General features: G+C 58.0%; 3 protein-coding genes across 8 annotated transcripts in view; 2 read left to right on the top strand and 1 right to left on the bottom strand.

Annotated features, from left to right (window-relative positions):
- TNNI1 (troponin I1, slow skeletal type) overlaps positions 1-23,014 on the top strand; it is a 279,093-nt gene that overhangs the window by 90,031 nt on the left and 166,048 nt on the right. The window lies entirely within an intron of this gene.
- Positions 8,871-16,550, top strand: SYT2 (synaptotagmin 2). Its single transcript, XM_076358152.1, has 8 exons — positions 8,871-9,042; positions 9,192-9,361; positions 10,906-11,022; positions 11,243-11,410; positions 11,573-11,740; positions 12,154-12,271; positions 13,056-13,189; positions 13,918-16,550. Exons 1-8 carry the CDS (start codon positions 8,877-8,879, stop codon positions 14,122-14,124), a joined length of 1,248 nt encoding a protein of 415 aa, XP_076214267.1. The 5' UTR covers positions 8,871-8,876; the 3' UTR covers positions 14,125-16,550.
- Positions 18,879-23,014, bottom strand: part of PPP1R12B (protein phosphatase 1 regulatory subunit 12B) — a 127,774-nt gene continuing 123,638 nt past the window's right edge. For 3 of the 6 annotated variants that reach the window (XM_076358199.1, XM_076358201.1, XM_076358203.1), the window contains one exon: positions 18,879-22,290. In XM_076358199.1, coding sequence (XP_076214314.1) covers positions 22,204-22,290 — 87 coding nt within the window. In that variant the 3' untranslated portion in view covers positions 18,879-22,203. The remainder of the gene's footprint in view (positions 22,291-23,014) is intronic. The other 3 variants (XM_076358198.1, XM_076358200.1, XM_076358202.1) reach the window with 1 other exon arrangement.

The following is a 23,014-nucleotide window of genomic DNA, read 5'->3' as shown; positions in this document are numbered from 1 at the left end:
CCCCCCCCTTACCCGCCTGCCCACAGCCCAGCCCGGCGCTCCGCCAACGGCTGCCGGCGCTAATTGCTGCCTAAGCCTCATTAATCTTGATTTGTTGCCGCTTTCTGCCCTCTGTCAGCACAGCGGCCTTCACCTCCCTGGAGGGGAGAGCTTTCGGCTGCCAGAGGTGCTCCCTGCAGAGGAACGGGGGGGCTTCCAGCAGCCGGATCCCCCGAAATCCCCGACCCCGCCGGGGAGCGCTGAGCTTGCCTGGGTGCTGCTGTGGCCAGGGACATCCCGGTCCTTCCGTACGTCCCCAAATTCCCTTCCTGGGTCTGGTCCTTCGCGCAACATCTCGGCTGATGAGGGCAGGAGCAGACCAGCAGGGCTGGAGGAGAGGGATCCCGAGGACCCCGGGGGGGCAATCCGGGTGGTCAAATGCTCCTATATTTCTTTTTAAAGTAGTGCAAACCTTGCCGTTTCCCCCGTTTTACCCAGCCGGTTTGCATAACCCAGCAGGGATGATTTGCCAGTGGGCGAAGACCCCCCCCCCATCGCTTGTGCCCCTAATGCATCCCCCCCCTGCACCCCCGGTGCTTTATCCTGCATCCTGCGGTGCAGTACCCCAAATCCACCACTGCAGCACCCCTGCATCCCACAGGATTGGGGTGCATTATCCCGTGCCCCATCCCGCAGCTTCCCAGACCCCCTAACACATCACCCCTGACTCCCCCAGTGCATAACCCTGCACGCTGCTCCCCCCCCCCAGACGCCCTAATACATCCCCCCCTGCACCCCACGGGGCGTTACCCTGTATCCTCCAATGCATTGCCCCCCAGCTGGTGCCCCCCCAGCTGCAAACATCTGGCTAGAAGGAGCCACAAGGTCCCACCCTGTCCTGCTCCGTGGGGAGCTCCCGTCTGTTTTGGAGGGTGTGGGGTGGGTCCTACCATACCCATCAGCATCCACTGAGGGGTGCTGCTCCCCGGGGGGGAGCTGGGGGGGTCCCCGTGGGTTAGCAGGGTTGGGGGGGAGGTGAGAGCCCTTCCCAGCCAGCCCGCTCCCCTTCCCAGCCGGTATTTATTAATGATACCTTAACGCAGGTTTGTTCTTGGGCCAAGGACTGATAGAAATGGTTATTTATAACCATCTTTATTTATTTATGTCCTTAAGACACTGTGGTCTTGGTGGAGGGATGGCGGGGAGCGGCGGGGGCAGCTCCAAACCAGTGCAGTTTTGCAGGAGGACTAAAGAGAAAACTTCAAGCGCTGGAGGAATCTCAGCGAACGTCCTCGGTGGGGTCGGCTGAGCGGTGTTTCGGGGGACAGCAGTGATAGCAGGGGGGGGCTGAGCTCTCTTCCCACCTCCAGCCGGGATGGCTCCGACGGCCGGCCCAGCCCCGCCAGTGGCTGCCGCAGCTTGCAGCAAGGAGGGGGGGAAAAAAAAAAAGAAAAATTGCAAAAGAAGGAAAAAAAAAAAAAAAAAAAAAAAGGCAAGCAGAGCCCGAGCAGGACTGCATTGCAGTGCTGCTGGCTGAGGCCCCCGCGCCACTCGGCCGCCCCGACACCCTCTCGGCAGCACTGGGGTGGCCTGGCCTGGTGTCGGGCAGGGTCAGGGTGCTGGGACAGGGTCAGGGTGCTGGGACAGGGTCAGGGTGCTGGGAAGGGCCCTTCTGCCCGGGAATCTGCTCCATGGGGCTGGGAGCGGCTTCGCACCCGCAGCCAAGGGGTTGGGCTGCCCTGCTTGTATCTGCACCGTGTGTGGTGGGGGACAGGGGATGTGATCAAGGACACACGGTGAGGCGGTGGCAGAGAGGGGCCGTGCCCAAGGACACACTGCCCCACTGCCTGCTCTTCCTGCCCCATACACTGCCCCACAGCCTGCCCTCCTGCCCCACGTGCTGCACACTGGCTGCCCCCAACCCGCCCAGGCTGCCCCCCCAGGGCCCTGCCCCAAAGCACCCCACACCCTGCCCCACACTGCCCAGCCCTGGCACCTCATGTGGATGGCAGGATCAGCCCCTCTATCCCCCGTGGCAGGGGCTGCAGCATCCCGTGGGGCTCAAGGGGAGCCAGGCAGGGGGACAGCAACAGGGTCCCCATGAGCCTGTGCCCCCCCCCCAGCCCCTCCCGTGCCTCAGTTTCCCCCCAGTCCTCAGCTCTACCAGCACCTGGTGAGCATGCAGGCTGCTGGGGCAGGTGACGGAGCAATTAATGTTGCTAATTAGCTTGTTCTGTTCAAAAATAGCCACCGCAGTGAGGCCTGACGCTGCCTGCAATCCCCCAACCCTGGATAGTACCCCAAAGTCCCCCAAATATCCCCCAAAGCAGCGTTTCTCCCAGCCGAGTGCCTGCACTGCAGCTCATCCCCTCCGTGGCTCGTCCCCCCCATGGCCCCCGCTGCTGCCCGGGGCTCCCACACCCGCTGGGAGGGTTTTTCCTTATTGCATTATAAATTATTTCCAGAAATCAATCAGCAGCTGCTCGTGGCGGCACTGAGAAGGGGGACACGCTGTCTCGGTGCCCCCCCCCCACCAACGGGCAGGGGTTTGCATGGTAAATGTGCACATGCAGGCACACAAATGCGCGGGTGCTCCTTGCATCGTGCACTGTCCCCTTCCAGCAGCGTGCACACATGCACACTCTCATGCACACATGTGCAAACATGACCCACGAGCAGCTGTGCACACACACGCACGCTGGCACGCAGAGGACGTGTGCGCAAACGTATCCGTGTGAAAGCTCTTACACAGACTGCAGGCACTGGCATGCACACACCCATGTGGGTACATGCGCACCCATGTGCATGAGTGCTTGCAGAGCCACACGAGTGCTGCACGCGTGCACAAGCACTTGCACCCCGACACATCCGTGCGCAGATGTGCTCATACACGTACGTGGCCACGTGCACACACCTGTCAGCACTTGCACACACATGCACGCGCCGCCTGTGCACAAGCACTTCCACCCCCACCCATATGCATGCATACCCTGTGCACAAGCACTCGCACACATGTGCTTGCACATTGCACAAGCACTTGCATAAGTGTGCGTACCCTCATACATGCTTGCATATCCCATGCATAAGCACTTGCACGTGTGCACAAACATGCATGCACGCTCCATGCACAAGCATTTGCACACACGCCCGCCCCACACCTACACACTCGCACATGTGCACAGACACATGCACACTGCCCAAGCATTTGCATCCCTCCCCATGCACAAGCACTTGCACACGTGTGCGCGCACACACACACACACACACAGGCCGAAGCACACGCCATGCTGCAAGTGCTCAGCACCCCGCGCCCCTTGGTGTGCCCCTGACATGCTGCCCCGTCCCTGGGGATCGCAGCTCTGCTAGGCTGGGGCGGCATGTGCAGCGCGATGTGAGCAGCATCGCAATTGCAGCCTGCGCCTTGTCGTGCTGCAGAGCGCTGCAGCGGGGCTGCCGCAGCCCCAAGCCTGCGGGCATGGGGAGCCCCCACACCCCGGAGGGCAGCACTGCACTGAGTGCCCGAGGATATGGGTGCGGGGGGGGGGGGGGGGAGGGGGGTGGCTTGGCCAGGTGCCCCACACTGGGTGCAGCCCACCCTGTACCGCACGTTTGGGTGCAGAGCGGGTGCCATGGGCTGCATCGTGGCAGGGTGCTCCCCTGGGGTCCCCCCACCCCGCGGCACTGCACACTCTGCTCGCACCCTTGCTTCACACCCCCTGTCCTTGCTGTGCACCCATGGGAGCTTGCAGGGCGTCGGGGGCCTGGACCCCCCAGCCCTATGTCTGTGCGTTCAGGGCAGAGTCAGGACTCAACCTGCCCCAGACCTGGGGTGCAGGATCCGGCACCTGGGGGGCAGGAGAGGGGCATTGCCCTGTGCCCGGGGCCCCTGCAAAGCCGCTGCCTTGCAGCTCTTCGGTGCCGCTGCTTGGGCCGAGGGGCGAGGGGCAGGCGGCAGCAGCATCCTCCACTCAGCCCTTCCCGGCCTTTTTCTTCTTCCCAAACCCAGCTGCCTGCAGAGCTCGCCCCCGTTCTGCTTTGGCAGAGATTGCTGTTTGCACAGAAATACAGGTCAGGTCGGGGAGCCAGCATTGCAAAAACGCTGTCTCGCCTGCAGCGAGCTGGAAAGCGTCCAGACTGCCCCAGGCAGCATCTGCTCACCTGCCTGCGGCTCCTCTGGCAGCTTTGCTTTCTTCCTAGCAAACCCCAGCGCCGTGATGGGGAAAAACCCCCTCGTGTTGCTCGTCTTGTAGCAAGAGCCCTGCTTGGAAATGCTCTGGCTGCCCCACAAGGGTAAAAACCCCGTCCAAGGGGTGGTTTTACGGGATGAAAAGCAGCTGTGAAGATAGTAGCAGGGCTGCAGGGAGCTGCTGGCCACGCGGCAAGCAGGGGAGAGCATCCCGTCCCCATCCCTGTCACCCCATAAAAAGGGGCACCGAGGCAACCTCTTCTTCCCAGCGGACCGGTTTGCAAGGATGCCCGCAGCTCCCGGTGCCGCCAGGTGCTGCCCGGCCCGTGGGACGTTGAGCTGCCAGCACCGACAGTGACTCCAGCAGACGTGAAAAAATGAAAGAAGGCCGGGTGTCCTCGGCCACTGGAAAGCTCTGGGGAGCCCTCGTAGTCCTCTGCATTAAATAACCCTCAGCGGGGTGTGGGGGGGTTAAATACAGCAGCTCCTGATTCACTCAAGGGCAGGATGTGGTGGCTGTGGGGCACCTCCAGCATCTTGCTCCAGCCCCCCAGAGCCATCCGCTGCCAAGTTACAGGGAGTTGGCTGCCGTGTCGTGGCCATGTGATGCTGATTCTGGTGTTTGTGGCGGTTGCAGCCGCTCCATGGAGCATGAAGGTGGCCGTGCCTGAGGTCCAAGGGCAGGAGAAGATGTTGGTGGAGCGTGGAGAGCCTCTTAGATGCTCAGCATGCTTGGGGAGCTCCATGCGGAGCAGGTCCAAGCAGGTTGACGTCCAAGATGGGTAAATCCACAGGAGGAGCTGGTGATCCTGGTCCGTGCTGGTCTCAGAGCTGCAGGCTGGGGAGGAGGGATGCTCCTGAGGTCCAGGACCTCAGTGGTTGCATCCTCTGAATTACCATGTCCTGCACATGAAGCCTGAGGTCAGGCAAGGATCTGGCGTTGCCTTGGGTGGAGGGACCCTGCAGTGGCCTCTGGGGACCCGTCCCACACTGCAGACACAGCCCTGAGCATCCTCCTTGGCTGTGCTGCAGGATGTACCAAGCCAAGATGAGTCACCCCTGGATGAGCCCCCTCTGATGCCATCAAAGTCCTTCATCCGCCGTGGGCACAGAGCAGGATGAGACCCCACCATCCGCCCGAAACCTTTGGGGCTGGGACATGGGGGTGACTGCAAGAAAAACTTGGGAGGCTTGAAAGAGCCTCTGGGAAGATACAGAGATGTTGGTGTCTTGGCTGGTCTCATCCAGCCATCTTCATGCCCCGTGTGACAAGGACGTGTCTCCATCCCCAGCTCCCATCCCCAGCTGCTGCGCTGTGTGAGCGTGAGCCCTGGCCTGCTGCCCTCCTGCCTCGACGCGGGAGGACGGGGGCTGTGGGACTCGCCCAGGGATGGCATTTTCTGAACCACTGTCACTTCTGTGTCCCGGCCAAGTTGCAGGTTGATAACCTCGAGCAACCAAAATTCCTGGCCCAGGTCCCCTTACAGCACGAGCTCAACCAAAACTGTGTCTTTGGGGTTTGCTTGTTTTGCCTCCTGCCTTTCATGAAACTTTTGTGGCATCAGGAAGATGCCGAGCTCATTAAAAACACAGGGAATGAGAGTAATCGGTGCATCCTGTAGCCGTTTGACTGCAGAGTCTGGCTATTGGAGAAGCTCTTGGGGATGCTCAGGGGTGGCGTGGGCTCGCAAGAAAGTGTCTGCAAAACCTCCATTGACAGGCACCGGGAACGTTTTCCAGCTGAGTGTTGCCTTTGCTGTTGCAATTTGGCCTCCGATTTACAGTAATTGGTGCATTTACAATAAATAGTGTTTTGTGCCCATTACAGACAAACTGCACCACCGAGAGTCACTCCTTGCACTTTTAAAGTGAGTTTCTGATACGTGTGGCTGTGGAAAACACATGCAGGGTTTCAAAATCCAGGAAGGACCCCCAAAAAAGCCCCAAACCAGATAAAAAATAGCCCCCAAGCTCCGCACCTGCAGAAGCGTTATTTACTGCAGCTCTTTGCCTGGCCAGGACGGATCCCAGCAGCTCTGCCTCCAAGAGGTTGATCCTAAAGGTTTTACTCCCGGTTTGGGATGTCTCCCAGCTTGCTGCGGACGGGGATGTGCGTGGGGGGAGAGGATGAACCCACCGGTGAGCCGGCAAAGGGGTTCCTCCAGCCACCCCGTCCCCTGCGCGGCTGCCGGGGGGTCCTGCTGCTCCCAGCAGTGCCGGTGACGGACGCTTTTCTGTTTGCCATAACTTTTTGCGTTCCCACTGCAAATGCTGCTGTTGGAAGGGATGAAGGATGAAACGAGAGGTGACGCTCCCGGCTAGCCCGGGGACCTGGGATGCTGCGGGGAGGGGTCGTGCCGCAGCCCAGATCAGTTCCTGGGGCCGGGGTGACAGGGGGTCTGGTGGGGGGCTGGGGACCTTCCCCCAGGGAGCAAGACCTGCCACCAGCCTGGTTTTTAAGTCAACCAGATGCCGCCAGCAGCCCAGGAAACCTCAGCCCTGCTGTTGGCGTCTGTAGCTTTTTCTAAGGAGAGATGTTGGGGTGGCGAAGCCTGCGCTTGCGGCGTGGACCTTGGTGGGGTGGGAGTGACGTAATTAGCCTGTTTAATGTGTGAAGGGCTGCCTCTGCCTCGCGTGGGGTCTCCCTGGCCTCCCACCGCTGTCCCTCTGCTAGCACTCCCCCCCCCCCCGCCAAGAGCAGTGGCACAGGAGGAAGGTGTGCGGGTGCGGAGCTGAGCGCTGGGCAACTCAGTGCACAATTCACCCGAGAGGCAGCTGGAGACGGTACGGCAGAGCCGTTTCGGGGCAGGAAACCCCCAGGTCTCTCTGGCCGACTTTTTGAGGTGAGAATGCTCTTTTTTTTCCACTGCTGCAGGAAGGATGGAGGAGCAGCAGGCGCTGGGGGGTGATGCTCTGGGCGAGGAGGCTTCACCGAGAGGGGAGAAGGGATACAGGAAAGGGGGTTCCTCCCATGCCATAGAATCATAGAATCATAGAATCATTGAGGTTGGAAAAGACCTCTAAGATCATCGAGTCCAACCGTCAACCCAACACCACCACCCACTAAACCATGTCCCTAAGCGCCTCATCTACTCGTCTTTTAAATACCTCCAGGGATGGGGACTCAACCACTTCTCTGGGCAGCCTGTTCCAATGTTTCACCACTCTTTCAGTAAAGAAATTTTTCCTCACATCCAATCTAAACCTCCCCTGGCGCAACTTGAGGCCATTTCCTCTCGTCCTATCGCTTGTTACTTGGGAGAAGAGACCGACCCCACCTCGCTACAACCTCCTTTCAGGGAGTTGTAGAGAGCGATGAGGTCTCCCCTCAGCCTCCTTTTCTGCAGGCTAAACAACCCCAGTTCCCTCAGCTGCTCCTCATAAGACTTGTTCTCCAGAGCTCCAGAGCCAGAGCTCATGTGCCCCCAGAAACTCCTTCCTTGGTTATCTGCACTCCCGCTCAGCTGTTTGCTTCCCCACTGAATAGCCTTTTATCTTTCTTAATCCCACTGACACTGTTAATTCCCTTGGCTTCTTGCCTTGTGATCTTCCCTTTGCAAGCTTGCCTTCTGCTGGGTTAGAGAGGCACTTTGGGTCCAGAGCTGGGTCGTGGAGGCACTTTGGGGCTGGAGCAGGGTCAAGGAGGCACTTTGGGGTTGGAGCTGGGTCATGGAGGCACTTTGGGTTCAGAGCTGGGTTGTGGAGGCACTTTGTACCAGCTCTGCTTGCAGGACCAAATGCCACATCTGCAAGACCATGGAGTGGGTGTCTCTGTCCTTGGGGGGGTGCTTCAGGCCCTGCTGGGCTGGGGTGGGGGGTGCTGCAGCCCTGGCAGTGAGCCAAGCACCTTCCCCGTGCCCTGTCAGGGAGCGGGGCTGGCCGGAGGAGCTGGGCTCTGCGGGACTGGGAGGCGGACAGGAGCCTTGAGCCACCCAGGACATGGTACCTGTGACATGGTGAAAGGGCTGACCCTTTGACGTGCACGCTGAGCCCACCACGGCTGTGTAGAGCCGGCTCTTCCCTACTTGCATCCATCCTCAAAATGTGCCCTGCAAAAGCTCCCTGGGGCTGGAGGAAGAGCAATGTGCTGCTCCTCTCCTGTTCCCATCCTTGGAAGCTCTCCCAGGGCTGGGAGCAAGTCCTGAGGGTCCCACACCAGCGCTGGGTCCCTGCATAAAGAGAGGTCTGGCTGCTGCCATGTGTTGGGTCTGCAGGTGCCTGATGGGTCCCTGCCGGAGAAAAGGGGGAGGCAGTGGGGCTGGCTTTGTCCAAACTAACCTTGCTCATTTCTTCTGGGGATGCAAACACCCCTTCTCTCATCCCATGGGGCCTCACCGGGTGAACATCCCCCTAGGAGTGTCCTCAATGTCCCCAGGAGGCTCGGAGCTGGCACCAGCATTGACGTGATGCTGGGTGATGCTCCTGGTGGCTATGGAGATGTCAAGGGTCAGGAAACATGGGGGTCAACTGGGCTTCCCATTGCTTGTGAGGGAATCCAGGTGTCTGGACCCTCATGTCCTTCATAACCATTGGGCTCTACACTCCTCTAGCAGAAGATCAAGCGCCTTGTTGTGGCCCTGCTGTCAATGCAGATGTACTCGGTGCAGACGGCTGCTCAGGGACGCAGCCTGGGCACGGGGAGGGGTGGGGGCAGCAGGGACCTGGGTGACCACCGGGGTGATGTTGTGTTTCAGGGAGCCCCTGACCCACCATGACGTTCAAGCAAGCATCCATGATGGCCCCAGAGGCCACGGCCACCACGATGCCCATGGCCACGATGGAGAACTCCACCGAGGCCGCTGGGCCGGGCGAGGGCAAGGAGGACATGTTCACCAAGCTGAAGGACAAGTTCATGAATGAGCTCAACAAGATCCCCCGTGAGTAGCTGCTTCCTTTTCCAGGTATCACCCTCCTCATGACCCCACCACCGCTTGGGTTCCAGTGCAGCATGTGGGACAAGGTGGTGGGGTGGCTGGGGCTGGGAGGGAGCTGCAGGGCTGACGATGATACTGGCTTTTGCCTGCAGTGCCGCCCTGGGCCCTCATTGCCATCGCGGTGGTAGCCGGACTCCTCATCCTCACCTGCTGCTTCTGCATCTGCAAGAAGTGCTGCTGCAAGAAGAAGAAGAACAAGAAGGAGAAGGGCAAAGGCATGAAGAATGCCATGAACATGAAGGACATGAAGTCGGGCAACCAGGTGACGTCCTTATGGACTGCTTGGCCTTGTCCTGCGCTTGGTGTTGTAGGATGATCCCTCCAGCACTCGTAGCTCAGGCAGCAGAGGGGGATGGAGCCACTAGGATCCTGGGATGGGACAGTGCAGACATGAGCCTGCAGCTGAGACAGCAGCACTGTCCTCCTCCAGTGCCTGGTGGCCCGGATGGGGCCAGGGACAAGCTGGCCTGGACCTGCCAATGCTTCACCTGAACCAGGAAATGTTTGTTTAATCCCTTACGTCTCCCTGCCTTCCTCTGAGTTGTCCTCGTTTCATTGAGCTGTGCCTTTAGCTGAGAGGGGAGGACCACCAGGCCAAAACGCCCACCAGTTTGGGGTCCCCAAAAAGCCAATGCTCAAGAGGCAGGTGCTGGTGCATGGAGTGGAGCTGGGGCCATCTCCCCATCCTGGGGGGCCAGCAGGAAGGAGGCTTTAGTACCAGCGGGCTTGGGGCGATCCTGGCCATTTCAATGGCCCTGACCCATTTGGAGGGGGTGGGAGATTTTGGGCATCTGTTCCTGCTCTTCAGAGCCATGTGGGCACCACGGGCATGCAGGCAGGGCTGGAGAGATGAGCGCTGAGTGGAGATGCTCCATCATACCTGCCCATCTGCACGCCCCCACGGTGGTGGGAGATGTGGGGTGGGATTCCCCGATGGAGGGCGAGGGCTGCCATCCCCTGGGGCTCGACGGGGCCGTACAAACCCCGATTCCCCACCTCGCTGTGGGTCCTTTGTTGATGTTTTCTGTAACGTGGCTCTCTTCCCTCCCACTGCGCTCACGGTCCTCCCTCCCTGCTGCCCTGTCTGCGTGTTCCCTCTCCATCCCGGAACGCCCTCCACGGTAGGTGCTACCACGAGCCTCCTTCTCCATCGGCTGCTTCCAGGGTGGGACAGGGGACCTGGGGACACGTCAGAGAGGTGATAATGAGCTGGGGCTCCCAACCCATGGACCATGGCTTGGAGAGGCGTGGAGAGGGGTGGCTTTGCCTTAGCCATAGGAGAATTAGGTTGTATCTCTATTATGAAGTTAATAAAATGGCCCTGCTGAGCCCTTGGCACCAGCTGCAGCGCTCCCCCAAGCACGGGCTGAGGGGGTGTTGAGTATCCCTGCACCCTTTGCAGGAGATTGCTTGCATGCAGGCCCCCCCCCCCCCCCCCCCCCCCCCCCCCCCCCCCAAACACCAAACACCAAACCTCCCCCCACCGGAGCTGACCCCGTGTCCCAGCGCCCCGAGGCAGCCCCCCACGCTGTCTCGGCTGGACCAGCACTGAGCAGCCCAGGGGCTCCCCAGCTTCTCAGCAGCTGCGTGGTTGTAGGCAGAGCTGGTGCCACCCCAGGGCTGCTCTACCGATGCTTTATGACCCCAGTGTGGGGGGGTGTTGTTGTTCCTCATGAGGAGAACCAGGGGATTGAGAAGCCAGTAGGGTTGGGGTGCTGGAGGTCCCCGGCGGTGTGGGGATGGGGACGCTGGGCTGTGACCCTGCTGCTGAGCTGGGCACCTCGGCTGTCGTTGCAGGACCAACAGGACGACGACGACGCAGAGATGGGTCTGACGGAGGGGGAAGGTGAGGAGGAGGAGAAGGAGCCGGAGAACCTGGGCAAGCTGCAGTTCTCGTTGGACTACGATTTCCAGGCGAACCAGGTGATGGAGGGGCTGGCGCTCGGCTGAGGGGATGGGGGAGTGGGGTTTGCCCAGGGAGGGTATTTGAGAGAAGTCTCCCTGTTGGACCTGGGTGGCACAGGAGGGAGCTGGGTGCTGTGCCATGGGGAGTCCTGTCCCACGTTCTCCTGGAGACAAGCCCTTGGCATCTGCAGTGCGTAGCCGGGCCGTCTCGCTGAAGACACCCCTCTACCCCCTCCAGCTGACAGTGGGGATCCTCCAAGCGGCCGAACTGCCAGCTTTGGACATGGGTGGCACCTCAGACCCGTACGTCAAGGTGTTCCTGCTCCCTGACAAGAAGAAAAAGTACGAGACCAAAGTGCAGAAGAAGACACTCAACCCTGCCTTCAATGAGACCTTCACCTTCAAGGTGAGCCCCTTCCTACCCACAACACGGGACCTTGTCTCCCACTCCCATCTTTCCCCTTGACTGTGTCCCGGTCCTGTACTTTGACCCTCGCTGCTGGGAGCGGGTGGTCCTGGCTTGGGCTCCTCTGAGCCCGTTGCCAGCCCAGTGGCCATCTTTGTGCAGGTCCCCTACCAGGAACTCGGCGGGAAGACGTTGGTAATGGCCATCTACGACTTCGATCGCTTCTCCAAGCACGACATCATCGGTGAGGTGAAGGTGCCCATGAACACGGTGGACCTGGGCCAGCCCATCGAGGAGTGGCGGGACCTACAGAGCGGTGAGAAGGAGGAGGTGAGAGCGGGGCCGGCACAAGGCCCTCGGCCAGCTGAAACCCTTGGCCAGGGGGGTTGAGATGTGCTCTGCTTTCTGGGCCACCCCACAATGCTCGGGATGGCGATTGCTGTGGGGTCCCACCTGAATGCCATGGCTATGAGTGCTGGGCAGGATCTGCCCCTGTTGTTCCCCTGTGCAAAAACCTTTCTGTAACAAAAATGAAGAGGATAAATGTCTTGGGTGCTGCGCTGGGACTGGCCTGCCCCAGACCCAAGTGATCAAACCCTTGTGCCGGTGCATGGGGTGCCAGCTCATGCCTGCCTTGAAGGCTGAGCAGGGTTTGGGGGGACCTGCATGTGGGACCATGTCCCAACACTGTGATACAATGCACTGGCAAGGCTTTGATGTCTGCTCCCTGCTCTGCTTGGCAGCCAGAGAAGCTAGGAGATATCTGCATCTCCCTCCGGTACGTGCCCACGGCCGGGAAACTCACTGTCTGCATCCTAGAGGCCAAGAACCTGAAGAAGATGGATGTTGGGGGTCTCTCAGGTGGGTGTCGGCTCGTGGGCATCCTCCTCCTGCCCCGCTGTGGGGCTCTCGGCATCCTTTGTTGGGGAAGGACACTGGGGCTATCGGTCTGGCAGGGCTCGGGGAAGCCCCCTCCAGTGCTTGGGACCTCCTGCATCAGAGGCAGCCCATAGTCTGGCTGGGGGGGCGAGGGGAGATGGGGATGGGATGAGCCCCTCAACCCCTAGGAAGGACACATCGAATTTGGTCCACCACTGTGTCCAGGGCCAGGATGCTGCAGGACCTGGGTGGTGAAAATGCTCCTCTGCCAGGAGGAGCAGGACTCTCCTGGTCCTGCTCCTCCTCAACATGGGGCTGAGGACCTCTGTCGACTGCATGTTTTATGCTAGAAGAGTCTTCCCATCTCCATCCCACGGCTGAGTTCTCTGCCCAGGGGTCCTCAGCTCCCTCCAGACCTGCCTTAACCAGGAGAAGAGCAGTACCTGCATGGCTGGAAGGGTTCAGCTTTATTGCTGGGGTGTCCTGCTCCAGAAATGGGGGTGACAGGCCAGCACCCACCGGTGTCACTCCACTGTCCCCAGCCCTCCTACAAGGAGACCCACAGGATGTGGAAGAGCTCCATCCCTTGGCCAGTTGCTCCCACAAATCCTTTCCAGCCCAAATATTTTGGATTTGGCCTCCATCCACAAACCTCAGAGTACCTTTACTCATAGGGGCCTCCTTACCCCACGGTGCACCTCATCCTGGGCTGAGACTTCTCCTGGGCATCTCAGCCCTAGCTGATGCACCCTCCTGCACCCCCCAGATCCCTACGTGAAGATCCACCTGCTGCAGAATGGCAAGAGGTTGAAGAAGAAGAAGACCACAGTCAAGAAGAAGACCCTGAACCCCTACTTCAATGAGTCCTTCAGCTTTGAGATCCCCTTTGAGCAGATACAGGTTTGTCCAATGACTTCCCTGGGAGGCAGGCAGGGTGGGGGCGATGGGTGAAGTCCCACACCTGCCCGAGCCCATGTCCCAGCCTTCCCACCAGCCTGAGTGGCTCCTGCTGAGCTTCTGGTCTGGTCACCCATAAAATATGTCCAATCCCAACCTGGGCCTGGGCTGATGCTGAGGGCAGCTGGTGCAGAGGCAGAGGTGGGAGGCTGGGCAGCACCCATGGGAGATGCGACCTCCAACCCCAGCTTGCAGCAGGAATGGGGCTTTCCTCTGCTCCTGGCCCTATAGTGCTCACCCCAGGTCTAGCAGAGACCCCCCGCTGGTCCTAGGGGCATTTTGGACCATTGGTAGGTGCTTTCTGCCCCTCCATGTCCTGCCCTAGCCCCTGCACATGCCCCTTGCCCCAGCCCAGCCCCGTCAGACCCTGTAGCCTGCAGCTCTTGCTGAGCCCCACACCAACCCTTGGTGCCCTTTCCCAGGTGGCCACGTGAGGATGAGCTGGGCCCCCACCATGGCTCTGCCACCCTGGGATCCTCTGGGAAGGAAGTGGAGGAAGCCATGGGCATGGAGGGGACCCTACCCCAAAATGGGCCACGGCGGGGCTCAGCCTTGGGGGATCCCTGGGGCACCCTGCCGAGCCGTCCTGGGGCTGGGGACAGCATGGAGGCCGTGGAGCCATCATGGCCGCTGCGCCTTTCCGCCCCTCTAAAGAAGGTTTTCTCCTTTAGAAAGTGCAGGTGGTCATCACGGTGCTGGACTACGACAAGCTGGGGAAGAACGAAGCCATCGGCAAGATCTTCACAGGCTGCAACGCCACCGGCACGGAGCTGCGGCACTGGTCTGACATGCTGGCCAACCCCCGGCGGCCCATTGCCCAGTGGCACTCGCTGAAGCCAGAGGAAGAAGTAGATGCAGCTCTCGGGAAAAACAAATAGGAAGATCTGCTGGCCAACGCGGCACGGCACTGCGGACAGTCGAAGCGACCCAGAGCTACTGATACCTCAGTTACGCAACCTTTGGTTTTGGTTTTTTCGTTCTGTTTTAAGCTGAAATACCCTTTGATGGCTGTGGAAGGGTTTCCAGACAGTCCCAATAGCTTCCAGGGGAAGAGGTTAAAGACACGGATGGTTCTTTTTGTTCTTCAGCATCACTCCCTTCTGCTGCATGTCCCAACTCCTCTGCCCACCATCCCTTCCAGGTGCAAAGCCACCATCACGCCTGGGAACTTCCCCGGCGGCCGTGTCACCAGCCCGCAGCATCGCTGCTGCCGTCCTTCCCTTGGGTTCACGTGGGGAACCGTCGAACGTTGCATGGAGGTGATACCGGAGCCTGATGACCAGACCCACTGTGCTTGCTTGGGGCATGAACAGCTGTGTGGATATCAAAACGGTGGAGAAGACCCTCTGCAGGAGACCCAGGTGCCTCCCGCTCCTGCTCTGCCTCCCTCCGTCCGGGAAGGGCAAGAGCCGTGGTTTTGGGCCGAGGACGGCTGAGTGCCCCCGGCCAGCTCCAGGTTTGGCTTCTTCTGGGGAGAGGTTTGCAGGGATGGTGGGGCCCCGCAGCAGCCGGCGTGGTGGTGGGGTGCCGAGCCCTCGGTGTTGCAGCCGTAGCCGCAGGGGCCAGTCTGAGCACGGGGAGCCCTGGGGGGGTCTGCGCTGAGGAGACACGTGGTGGGATGTGCATGCAACGGCAGTGCAGTGCGGACCGCCACCACCTCTGCCAGGCGGCTGTCATGTCCCCAGAGGCTGAGCGAGGACAGTGCTGCGTGATTTGCATGTGTGTCCCACCACGCTTGGTTGAAACCTATAGATCAAGATGCTTCCACAGGGCAGGTTTATGCTGAGAGGTCTCCAAATGTGAGGGGGGCAGCCCCCCAGAGCGGTGCCAGGTGCCTCCCCAAAGGCCATCGCGTGTCCCCAGGGCTGAGCCCCACCGTGGGCACCCCAGCACAGCCTCGAGGCAGCCGGGGGACTAGGGGGAGCTCCAGCCCCACCGCCACATCCCACTGCCATGATGCCAGTGGGGAGGGAGACAGCGAGCCCGTGGCCAACAAGGGACCAAAGCCCCCGACCCCTGCGAGCTGCTGCTCCCCACCAAGCCATTGGCTGCTGAATCCACCCCATCCTGCACCCCTCAGGGGTATAAGCCATATCTGTGTCCCTGACAGTGGGCAAGAGCTTCTCTGGGCACCTCTCCCACTGTGGGACAAGCCAGGACCAAGCTCCTGAGCTGGAAAGCCAATGTTGTTCCCGGCAGCTGGGAGAGGCTCCAGCAGCCCTGCCCAGTTCAGCCCAGTCTGTACTGGAGCACCGACGTGAGCTGGTGTCCCCGTCCCGGCTCCGACTCCCCAGCAGCTTCGTGCTCCCTGCTCTGCTTTGCTTTCCTGGACTCGGTTTTGCGGGGTTTCGGCACGGTTAAGCAGCGAAGGGCATTGCATCTTCAGTGAGGGGAGCTTGCAGTGGAGCAGAGCTCTGGGGTGCAGTTGGGGATGCCCTGGGCATCGGGGACGCTGCTCTGGGGGTCCAATACCTGGGCTGGGACCTCGGTGCAGGGCATCCCGAGCCCGGGGACAAAGTGCCAAAACTGAGTTGGCCCCAGTGCCGTCGGATGCTTCAGCAGCTCCCTGCGGCCCCCGCTTCCCAAAGGGCATCTCAGCCTTGGCTGGAAGTGGGGAGGCGATGGGAAACTTGGTGGCAGCCACAGTTCAGGGGGTTCAGGTTGGACACGGGGACGAGCCCCTTCCCCCCTGGGAACAGGTCCCCAAGGAGGGACGTCTCCGTCCTTGGGGGACGTTCAGGGCTTGGTTAGCTGAGCCGCGGTATGGTGGTGGGGGAGGTTGAACCAGAGACCTCCAAAGACCACTTCCACCACCACCTCGGCTGTGCTTGGCCCATGCCCCAGGGCCCAGTACGGCTGCTGGAGCTGCAGCTCGGCCGGGCTGGGTGAAGGTGGTACCGGGGCCATGCTGGGCTACAGGGGCTTCATGGGTCATCAAGCAAGTGGTCCTGCAGGGCCACCTCCAGCTTTAATTAGTTCCTTTTCCTAATGGATGTGTCAGTGTCAGCAAACGAGGTCCTGCCCTGCTCGTGTAGCCAAAGCGAAAAGAAATCTCGGGGTGCTTTTAATTAATGGGGAGCTGGGGGTGGCTGATGCCCCTCGGCTGGGGGCAGCAGCAGGATTCGGTCTCTTGAATCAGTCTCGTTTCGGAGTCCGCCTGGGCACCGGGGGGGCGTTTGCCTTATGTGGAAATGGGTTAAAAAAGAAGGAATTGGAAAGAGCACCAAAATCCTCCCATTGGCGGTCTGTGAGCAGGCACGGCCCCGCAGCTTTCCTTGGGAAGCAGGCGGAGGTGTGCACGCCCGCCCGCACACATACACATGCGCACACCCACATGTGCACACCCCCATGCACACCCCCCCACCCCCCCACCCGCACCCCCAGACCTGCCACATCGCCCACGGCCTCACCCGGGAGCAGAGGTCCCACCCGGCTGGTTCCACTCGGACTCTTTAAGCCTCGGGGCGGGGGAAACTGTGACTTTAATACATTTTTTTTTTTTTTTTTTTAATAAAAACGGGAAAAATAACCAACATATTAAAGCCATCTGCGCTGCCCCTGACCTCCCCCTTAGCTGTGTGTAGTTAAAAATATATGGAGACATAGCTGTATATACCACGAACAGTGCATGAGATGCAGCCACATAGCAGTAGCAGCATGGTTAAAGCCGAGCGCGGCGCTGCACACTCTGCCCCACCGCTCGCCGCCGCCGGCACCTCCATCCCGACCACGTTTCTCCAGCGAGGCAGAGACGGCGACGAACAAAACTCATTGCTCAAGTGCTCTCCACCGCCCTGATTATTTTCCCCCAAATAAAAAAAAATAATAAAATCATGTAAAAGAAGAAAATAATGCCAAGAAGCAAAGCATGCCAAGCCAGTCCCGCCAGCGGAGGGTGAGCCGCCACCGACGCAGCCGTGACTTCCATGTGTGTCTTGTTGCTGTATCTTGTCGCATTTATACCATGGCCAGGTAGCGGCAACATCGTGGCTTCGGTGTCCTGTGTCGCATTGGTGCATTTCACCGTCAGAGCAACTTTAGAAGCCATATTAGACCACGGTGTGCCGGGACCCCACGGGGATGGGCCCACAGGTGAGCCGTGACCCCCCTTCCCCCTGTGTGTCCACCGTCCCCGTCCCCCCCCCCCCTCCGATTTCGTGGGGCTCAGCGGCGGAGCCAGGCTGCCAGGACGAGCCACATCGGCCACCGCCTTGGTGGCCACGGATGCCGCCGTCACACCGGGTGGGGGATGGGGCAGCGCTGGGCACAGACGCTGGGGCCGACCTGCCGGTGGCATTTCTGCAATGGAAAGGCTGGGATGTGGCGAAGATCTGGTGGCAAAAAGGCTTTTTGGAGCAATTTGGGTTATTTCTGCCGTGTCCGGTCGGGTGGTTTCTGTTTCGGGGACGTGAGTCGGCTTCCTCCTCTCCCGGCTGCACTGCACCGCAAACCCAGCCACGCCGCGGAGACGCTCGGCTTTGGTCTCCTGGGGTTAAAAGGAAGTGAATCCACGAGGCTTGGCAACAAGCTTGGCTTTTTCCTTTTTTTCCCCCAAACCTGCGAGGGAGGAGCAGCTCCTCTGGGAGTCCCAGGCTCGGGCGGTTCCTGGAGCGAAGGACCCCTGTGCCAGCCCCGCTCTGCCCCGTCCTGGCCCCCGCAGCGCTCGGCTCCGGCGGGAAGCTGCTTTTAAAGCCCCTTCCTCTCGTGTGGACTCTGTTGTTTCCGTCTCTTATCGTTAAATGGTTATTTTGTAATGATATCTGTCTCCTTATTAAAGAAACGAGCTGAAAGGAGCCCCGGTTCCCTTCTGGTCTTGCTGTTGGGGCTCAGCGGGGCGTCCGCGGTGGGGGGCAGGTCCCCAGGGCTGTGAGCCCAGGGACGATGGAGGGATGGAAACACGAGGGGAACCCCACGAGGGCCCAGGTCCCCCTGAAACACGGGTGTGCTCACACGCATGGTGGGAATGTCTCCAGGCAGCCTTGAGCCCTGGTGCCCTGGCTGATCGTGGCTGGCCCAGGCGTGGGGTGCGGATGGGAAGATATCAAAGGTCCCCACCAAATTCTTCATCCCCAAGACATACAGTTTGGTCCATATATTGTTTAGGTCCTGCCCTGCTTCGCAGAGGTGCTGGATGCCCCTGAGCCCACGGGGAAGAGCTCAAGCTGCAGTAACCACCTCCGAAGATGGAAATGTGCAGAGATTTCTAGCAACCTCACTTGGGACAAAGGCTCCAAGACGTGGCACCAGCGCCCACGTCTTTGCTACGGGTTTGTCCTGACCAAGCTCCTGACCAAGCCAGTACAGGGCTCGGCATCATGGGGGGAGACGGGCCTGAACCCCGTTGTGGTTCAGAGACACCAGATGGGACCCGCTCCCATTCGCCTTCCCGGCTGGTGGGTGGCTTTCAGGGACGTGCATCCACAGTGCCTTCGTTTGAGCTTTCCCTGAACAGGCACGCAGGGGAGCGTTGCCTTTCCCGTGTTGTAACTGCAGCAGGTACGTAGCTGCAGAGCACTTGTGCTTTTATAGACGATTGACACTGTCGTGCTACGGAAATTTTGGGAGAAACAGGGCATTTTAGGCTAAACAACTTGCAGCTCCAGAAAGATGGAAGCAAAGTCAAAGCTTCTATTTTATCAACTCTTATTTTATTCATTTATAAATACTGTTGTGTTTACAAGCATCATAGATGTGAATATTATTCCCAAACTTTCAAACACATAATACTTATAATACTATATAACAACAACCAGTAAAACAAATCATTCATCTCAGGGTTTGAAAGGCCACTCAAAAGTTGCATAAAAATACATTCTCTCCCCATCTCGTAAGCTAGTCCTGCTTCTCCAAGGAGTTTATTTACAAAGAGCCATCATCAAACTCGCAGCCACAATAGGCGGGTTCACCCCAAGCAATAAAAATGAATTCACCCCAAGCAATTGCTTAGAAAAAAAAGCTTGTGTTCTCCAATGGAGATCACGTCTGGCAAATGCTCTGGTTCAAATAGGGATCAGTTTTAAAAACTGCTTGCTTTGCACTCTGTCCCAAGCGCAGGGTGCAAGGTGTCCTATCGGTTACCTCCTCAGTGCACTGGTTATGTCAGGCATTAAGTGAGACCAAAAGAATTCATTCTCGAGAATTTGGTTTGCAGTTGCATCGTCATCATGAAATACTCACAGCTTTGGCTAGTCAGCAAGACTAAACTGTTGGTGGGTCCTCTACCCCGGTCAGGGTTCAGGGGGATAATCCAGTGCTAAGCAGACACTTCATCTAAAGTGGTTTGGCTTTGCAAGGTGCCACGCAGAGGAATTAAGCCTTCCGCACCCTTTGCATACTGTTCCTTAGGATAAAACGCAGTGAGTGTCCTGGTAGGAAAGGGCAAAACGTCAGCGCAGGATGGATTTGTCAGATTGGGTTGAACCCTCTCCCTAAAACAGATACCAGGCTTCTTCACGCTGCCAGGAACCTGCCTCGTGAGAAGAACAGGATCTTTAGTCTGAAATCTCATCCCTCATCCTGCTGGGATGTACGACCCGAGACGCACGCGTTGGCACGCCAGCGCTGCGCCAACCACCAGCAGCCCCAGCAGGTGAGTATCTTCTTCTCCGCGTGGCACAGAAGGGACTGGACTCCTGTTCAGAGCTGAGAGAGCCCAAGTCTGAAGCGAGGAGTGGGTCACCAAGAGAAAAAACACCAAGAACTGCAGAAGTACTCACATAAAGAGTGCACCAAGTGGGAACAGCGTGCAGAAGCATTGACCGGATCTCAAGACTTAAAGCTGTTAAATATAGCAGGATTAAAATAAAGTAATATAAAAAGGATGCCTGGCTTAGGCAGTGCTCTGCAGCAACCCTGATGCCATTACCCGCTTTGGTCTCTTCCTCCCCAAAGCACAGCAGCAGAGGAAGGGCCTCAGTGTACCAGGAGAAACGGCATCTCATGCCGTGCACAAACAGCTCCGCTGGCTGAAGAGCGGTGGAAGAGGAACCTCCGTCTAGAGCTGCCTGGGGAAAAGCCGGCAGCTCTAAGAAGAGCTAGAGAGGTGGAAACAGGCAGGACGGGGAGGGGAAAAAATGGAGAATTAGAAAAAAAAAAACACCCAAAGAAAAAAAGCCAAGGAAGAGGAAAATACACACGCTTTCTGAAGCAATAACCAGCAAAAGGTTCCAAAAAGCCCAGGATTGACTGATAGAGATAAATTTTACCCTGTTGAGCAAGCTCAAGACTTATGCTCATGTTCAAGTATCTCATCTATCTCTCTCATAGTGGAAAGAGTCCCACCAGCCCGGCAGGAGCCACGAGCCCACAATCAGCAGAGGTGCCTGGGAACGTAGGTAGAACTTCTTCATGGCAACCTCCAAGTTCAGTGACTGAGACTGCAACTCTCAGCCAGACGGAGCAGGGAAATCAAAGGACAAAGGAAATGAAAGGTCAAATATGGAAGGATGTAGATGGGAAAGTGGTTTGGATACAGCAAGAAGTCTCTGAAAGGGAAGGTATCGTTTGAAAGGAGTCTATTAAGGGGAAGCTCAACAGATCTGATGACAGGTTATTGCTGCTATCATCAAAATCACACAGCACGTGGAGGAGCCACTGTCTAAATGCCCATAGAGAGAACAATCTGAAACTGTTCTGAGTACGTATAACATTAAAGAGGGTTTTTTTTGAGGTTTCCTTCAAGGTCAAGGCTTATTGACAGATTAAAAGACTTTCATCGTAGCAATACAGTTACCAGCACGCCCAAGGGTAGCTCCTTGTCCCTCTGACACCAATGCACCCACACCTTTCCAAGGCATGCGGGAGGACAAGTGATCACCGCTTCATGCTCCTCTGCCTTGAAACCCAGCTGCATCAAGCTTCTTCACCAACAGATGGGTGGGTGGGACTGGACTCTGGCATTCCCTCTCTCTACAAACAAACCAGTGCTGCCTTTCACTTGGTCAGCCTCCTGCTGCAAATCAAAGCAAGGTGCCTGAAATACCTGACCAGACTCCTCTACAGGGCTCTGCCTTCATGAAGATAGCAGGAAAATGTTCCAGACATGTTAGGACGGGGAGGCTGGTTTCTGGTGTGGACCCAGCTCCCTGCAAAGTGATTCACGCTCATATGCTTGTGAAAGCAGCAGAGGATCTCTAGGGGTTCAAGCTTGTCCTTCAGGAAGCTTGGCAAGTATCTGCGATACATCCTATCCTGAGGAGCAAGAGTCCAGATGCAATTAGCAGACGCTACCAACTGCTGAGACAGGAGCCCTGGAAGGATACAACGTGATACCAAATCACCCAGGCTGCGGAGGAAAGGCAGGGTGAGGGATCTGATGCCGAGAGTCAGCGCTGATGTTACTGAACAGGTTCGAAATCTTATATTAAATAAAAGACTTGGTCTACTGGGGCGAAAGGAGAAGGTCTCTGTGCAAAGCAACTGTCGTCAGCCTGTTACAGAAATCAGCCCTGGTGGCTTTCACAGCATCACATTTTAACCAGAGTCCCACATCTTGGGTGGGTTGACGTGCACCCTCAGAGTCCCAGCCCATGTTCACATTTCCCACCTGTAAAGGGCTTGGATGTGCTGGATTAGTTCTTTAGGCATCACTTTTTAAAGTAGGAGCTACCTACTCCAGATCGGAGTCCAACACCAAATACTGGGCTTCTGGAGGAAGAAGTTTTGGCAGCTCAAACCCAGTCCTCGCGTTTCTCTTCTCCCTTGAATAAAATGTCCGAGATACCACAACATGCTTAAATTAAAAATAATAAAATGGCAGGGGTGTGTGTTGTGGGGGAAATAAGGGCAGAAAGGGAATGTACAGCAAAGGGCAGGGCAAGGCAGGTGTGACAGATTGATCCCATGGCTGAAATGCTTGCTGTACTTTTGACAGGAGGAAAAGAGGGGGGTAGGGCTTGGTGGCGGGGTTGGCAGCTCGTGTAGGGCACCCCTCTTCATCCTGCCTTTGCTCAGGCTTCCTATTTGGAGAGCTTGCTGATGACACGAATGAGGGCTCCATTCTCGTCCTTCAGCCTTTGGTTGTCCGACTTCAGCTCTGTCAAAATCTGCAGAGAGACAAAGACAAGGTGGGATTACAACTCGGCACTGCCGGCTGGACAAGCCCTACGGCTCAGAGGGAACAGCAGGGACGTGGCATCCCTGCAGCCAGGGTGGCAGCTGGATGCTTGGCTTGTGTCCTTCTCACCACTGATGTGCCACAGCAGCGTGCAGAGCTTTCCTTACTGTAAGCCCTCCACCCAGCGCACTTTTAACGTCAATAACCTCTCCGTAACACCTCCAGGATTTTTACAAACTGGGCATCAGGAGTGGAGGGGTCGAGACGGGACTCGAGCACAGCAAAGAGCCAGGGAGCCCCCAGAGCTGGGAAAGCCCGTGGTCAGAAGCGATGCCATGGCCCCAGCACTAGGTCGGGACCAGGCTGGGAGGGCAGGAAACATTTCTGAGCTGTTTCATCCCAAACCTGTTCCCAGAGGCTATACAGGGCTCAGCAGAAAACCATAAAGCTGTTTTTTTCTGATTTGTTTGTTCCACGTTGCCAGGACTAGAGGGGAAAACAAAGGTTTGAAATTCTAACTCAGGACTGGACCAAGCCTGGCTTGCAAAATTTCTTTAGAATAAAACCAAATCTCTTTAGGATCTCATAGATGTTTAAGGCAAATGCGCATGCCATGGCCAGAGGACTGGTAGAACATACTGACACTGGAGACACCTCCTTGGTGCTCAATTTTGAATGCTGGAGCTCAACCAAGGGTCACAACACAGAAGCCA

This window comes from Aptenodytes patagonicus, chromosome 22, assembly GCF_965638725.1.
Source record: "Aptenodytes patagonicus chromosome 22, bAptPat1.pri.cur, whole genome shotgun sequence".
Classification (NCBI taxonomy): Eukaryota; Metazoa; Chordata; class Aves; order Sphenisciformes; family Spheniscidae; genus Aptenodytes; species Aptenodytes patagonicus.
The sequence above is the reverse complement of the archived record's forward strand: the minus strand, read 5'-3'. Positions and strand labels throughout refer to the sequence as shown.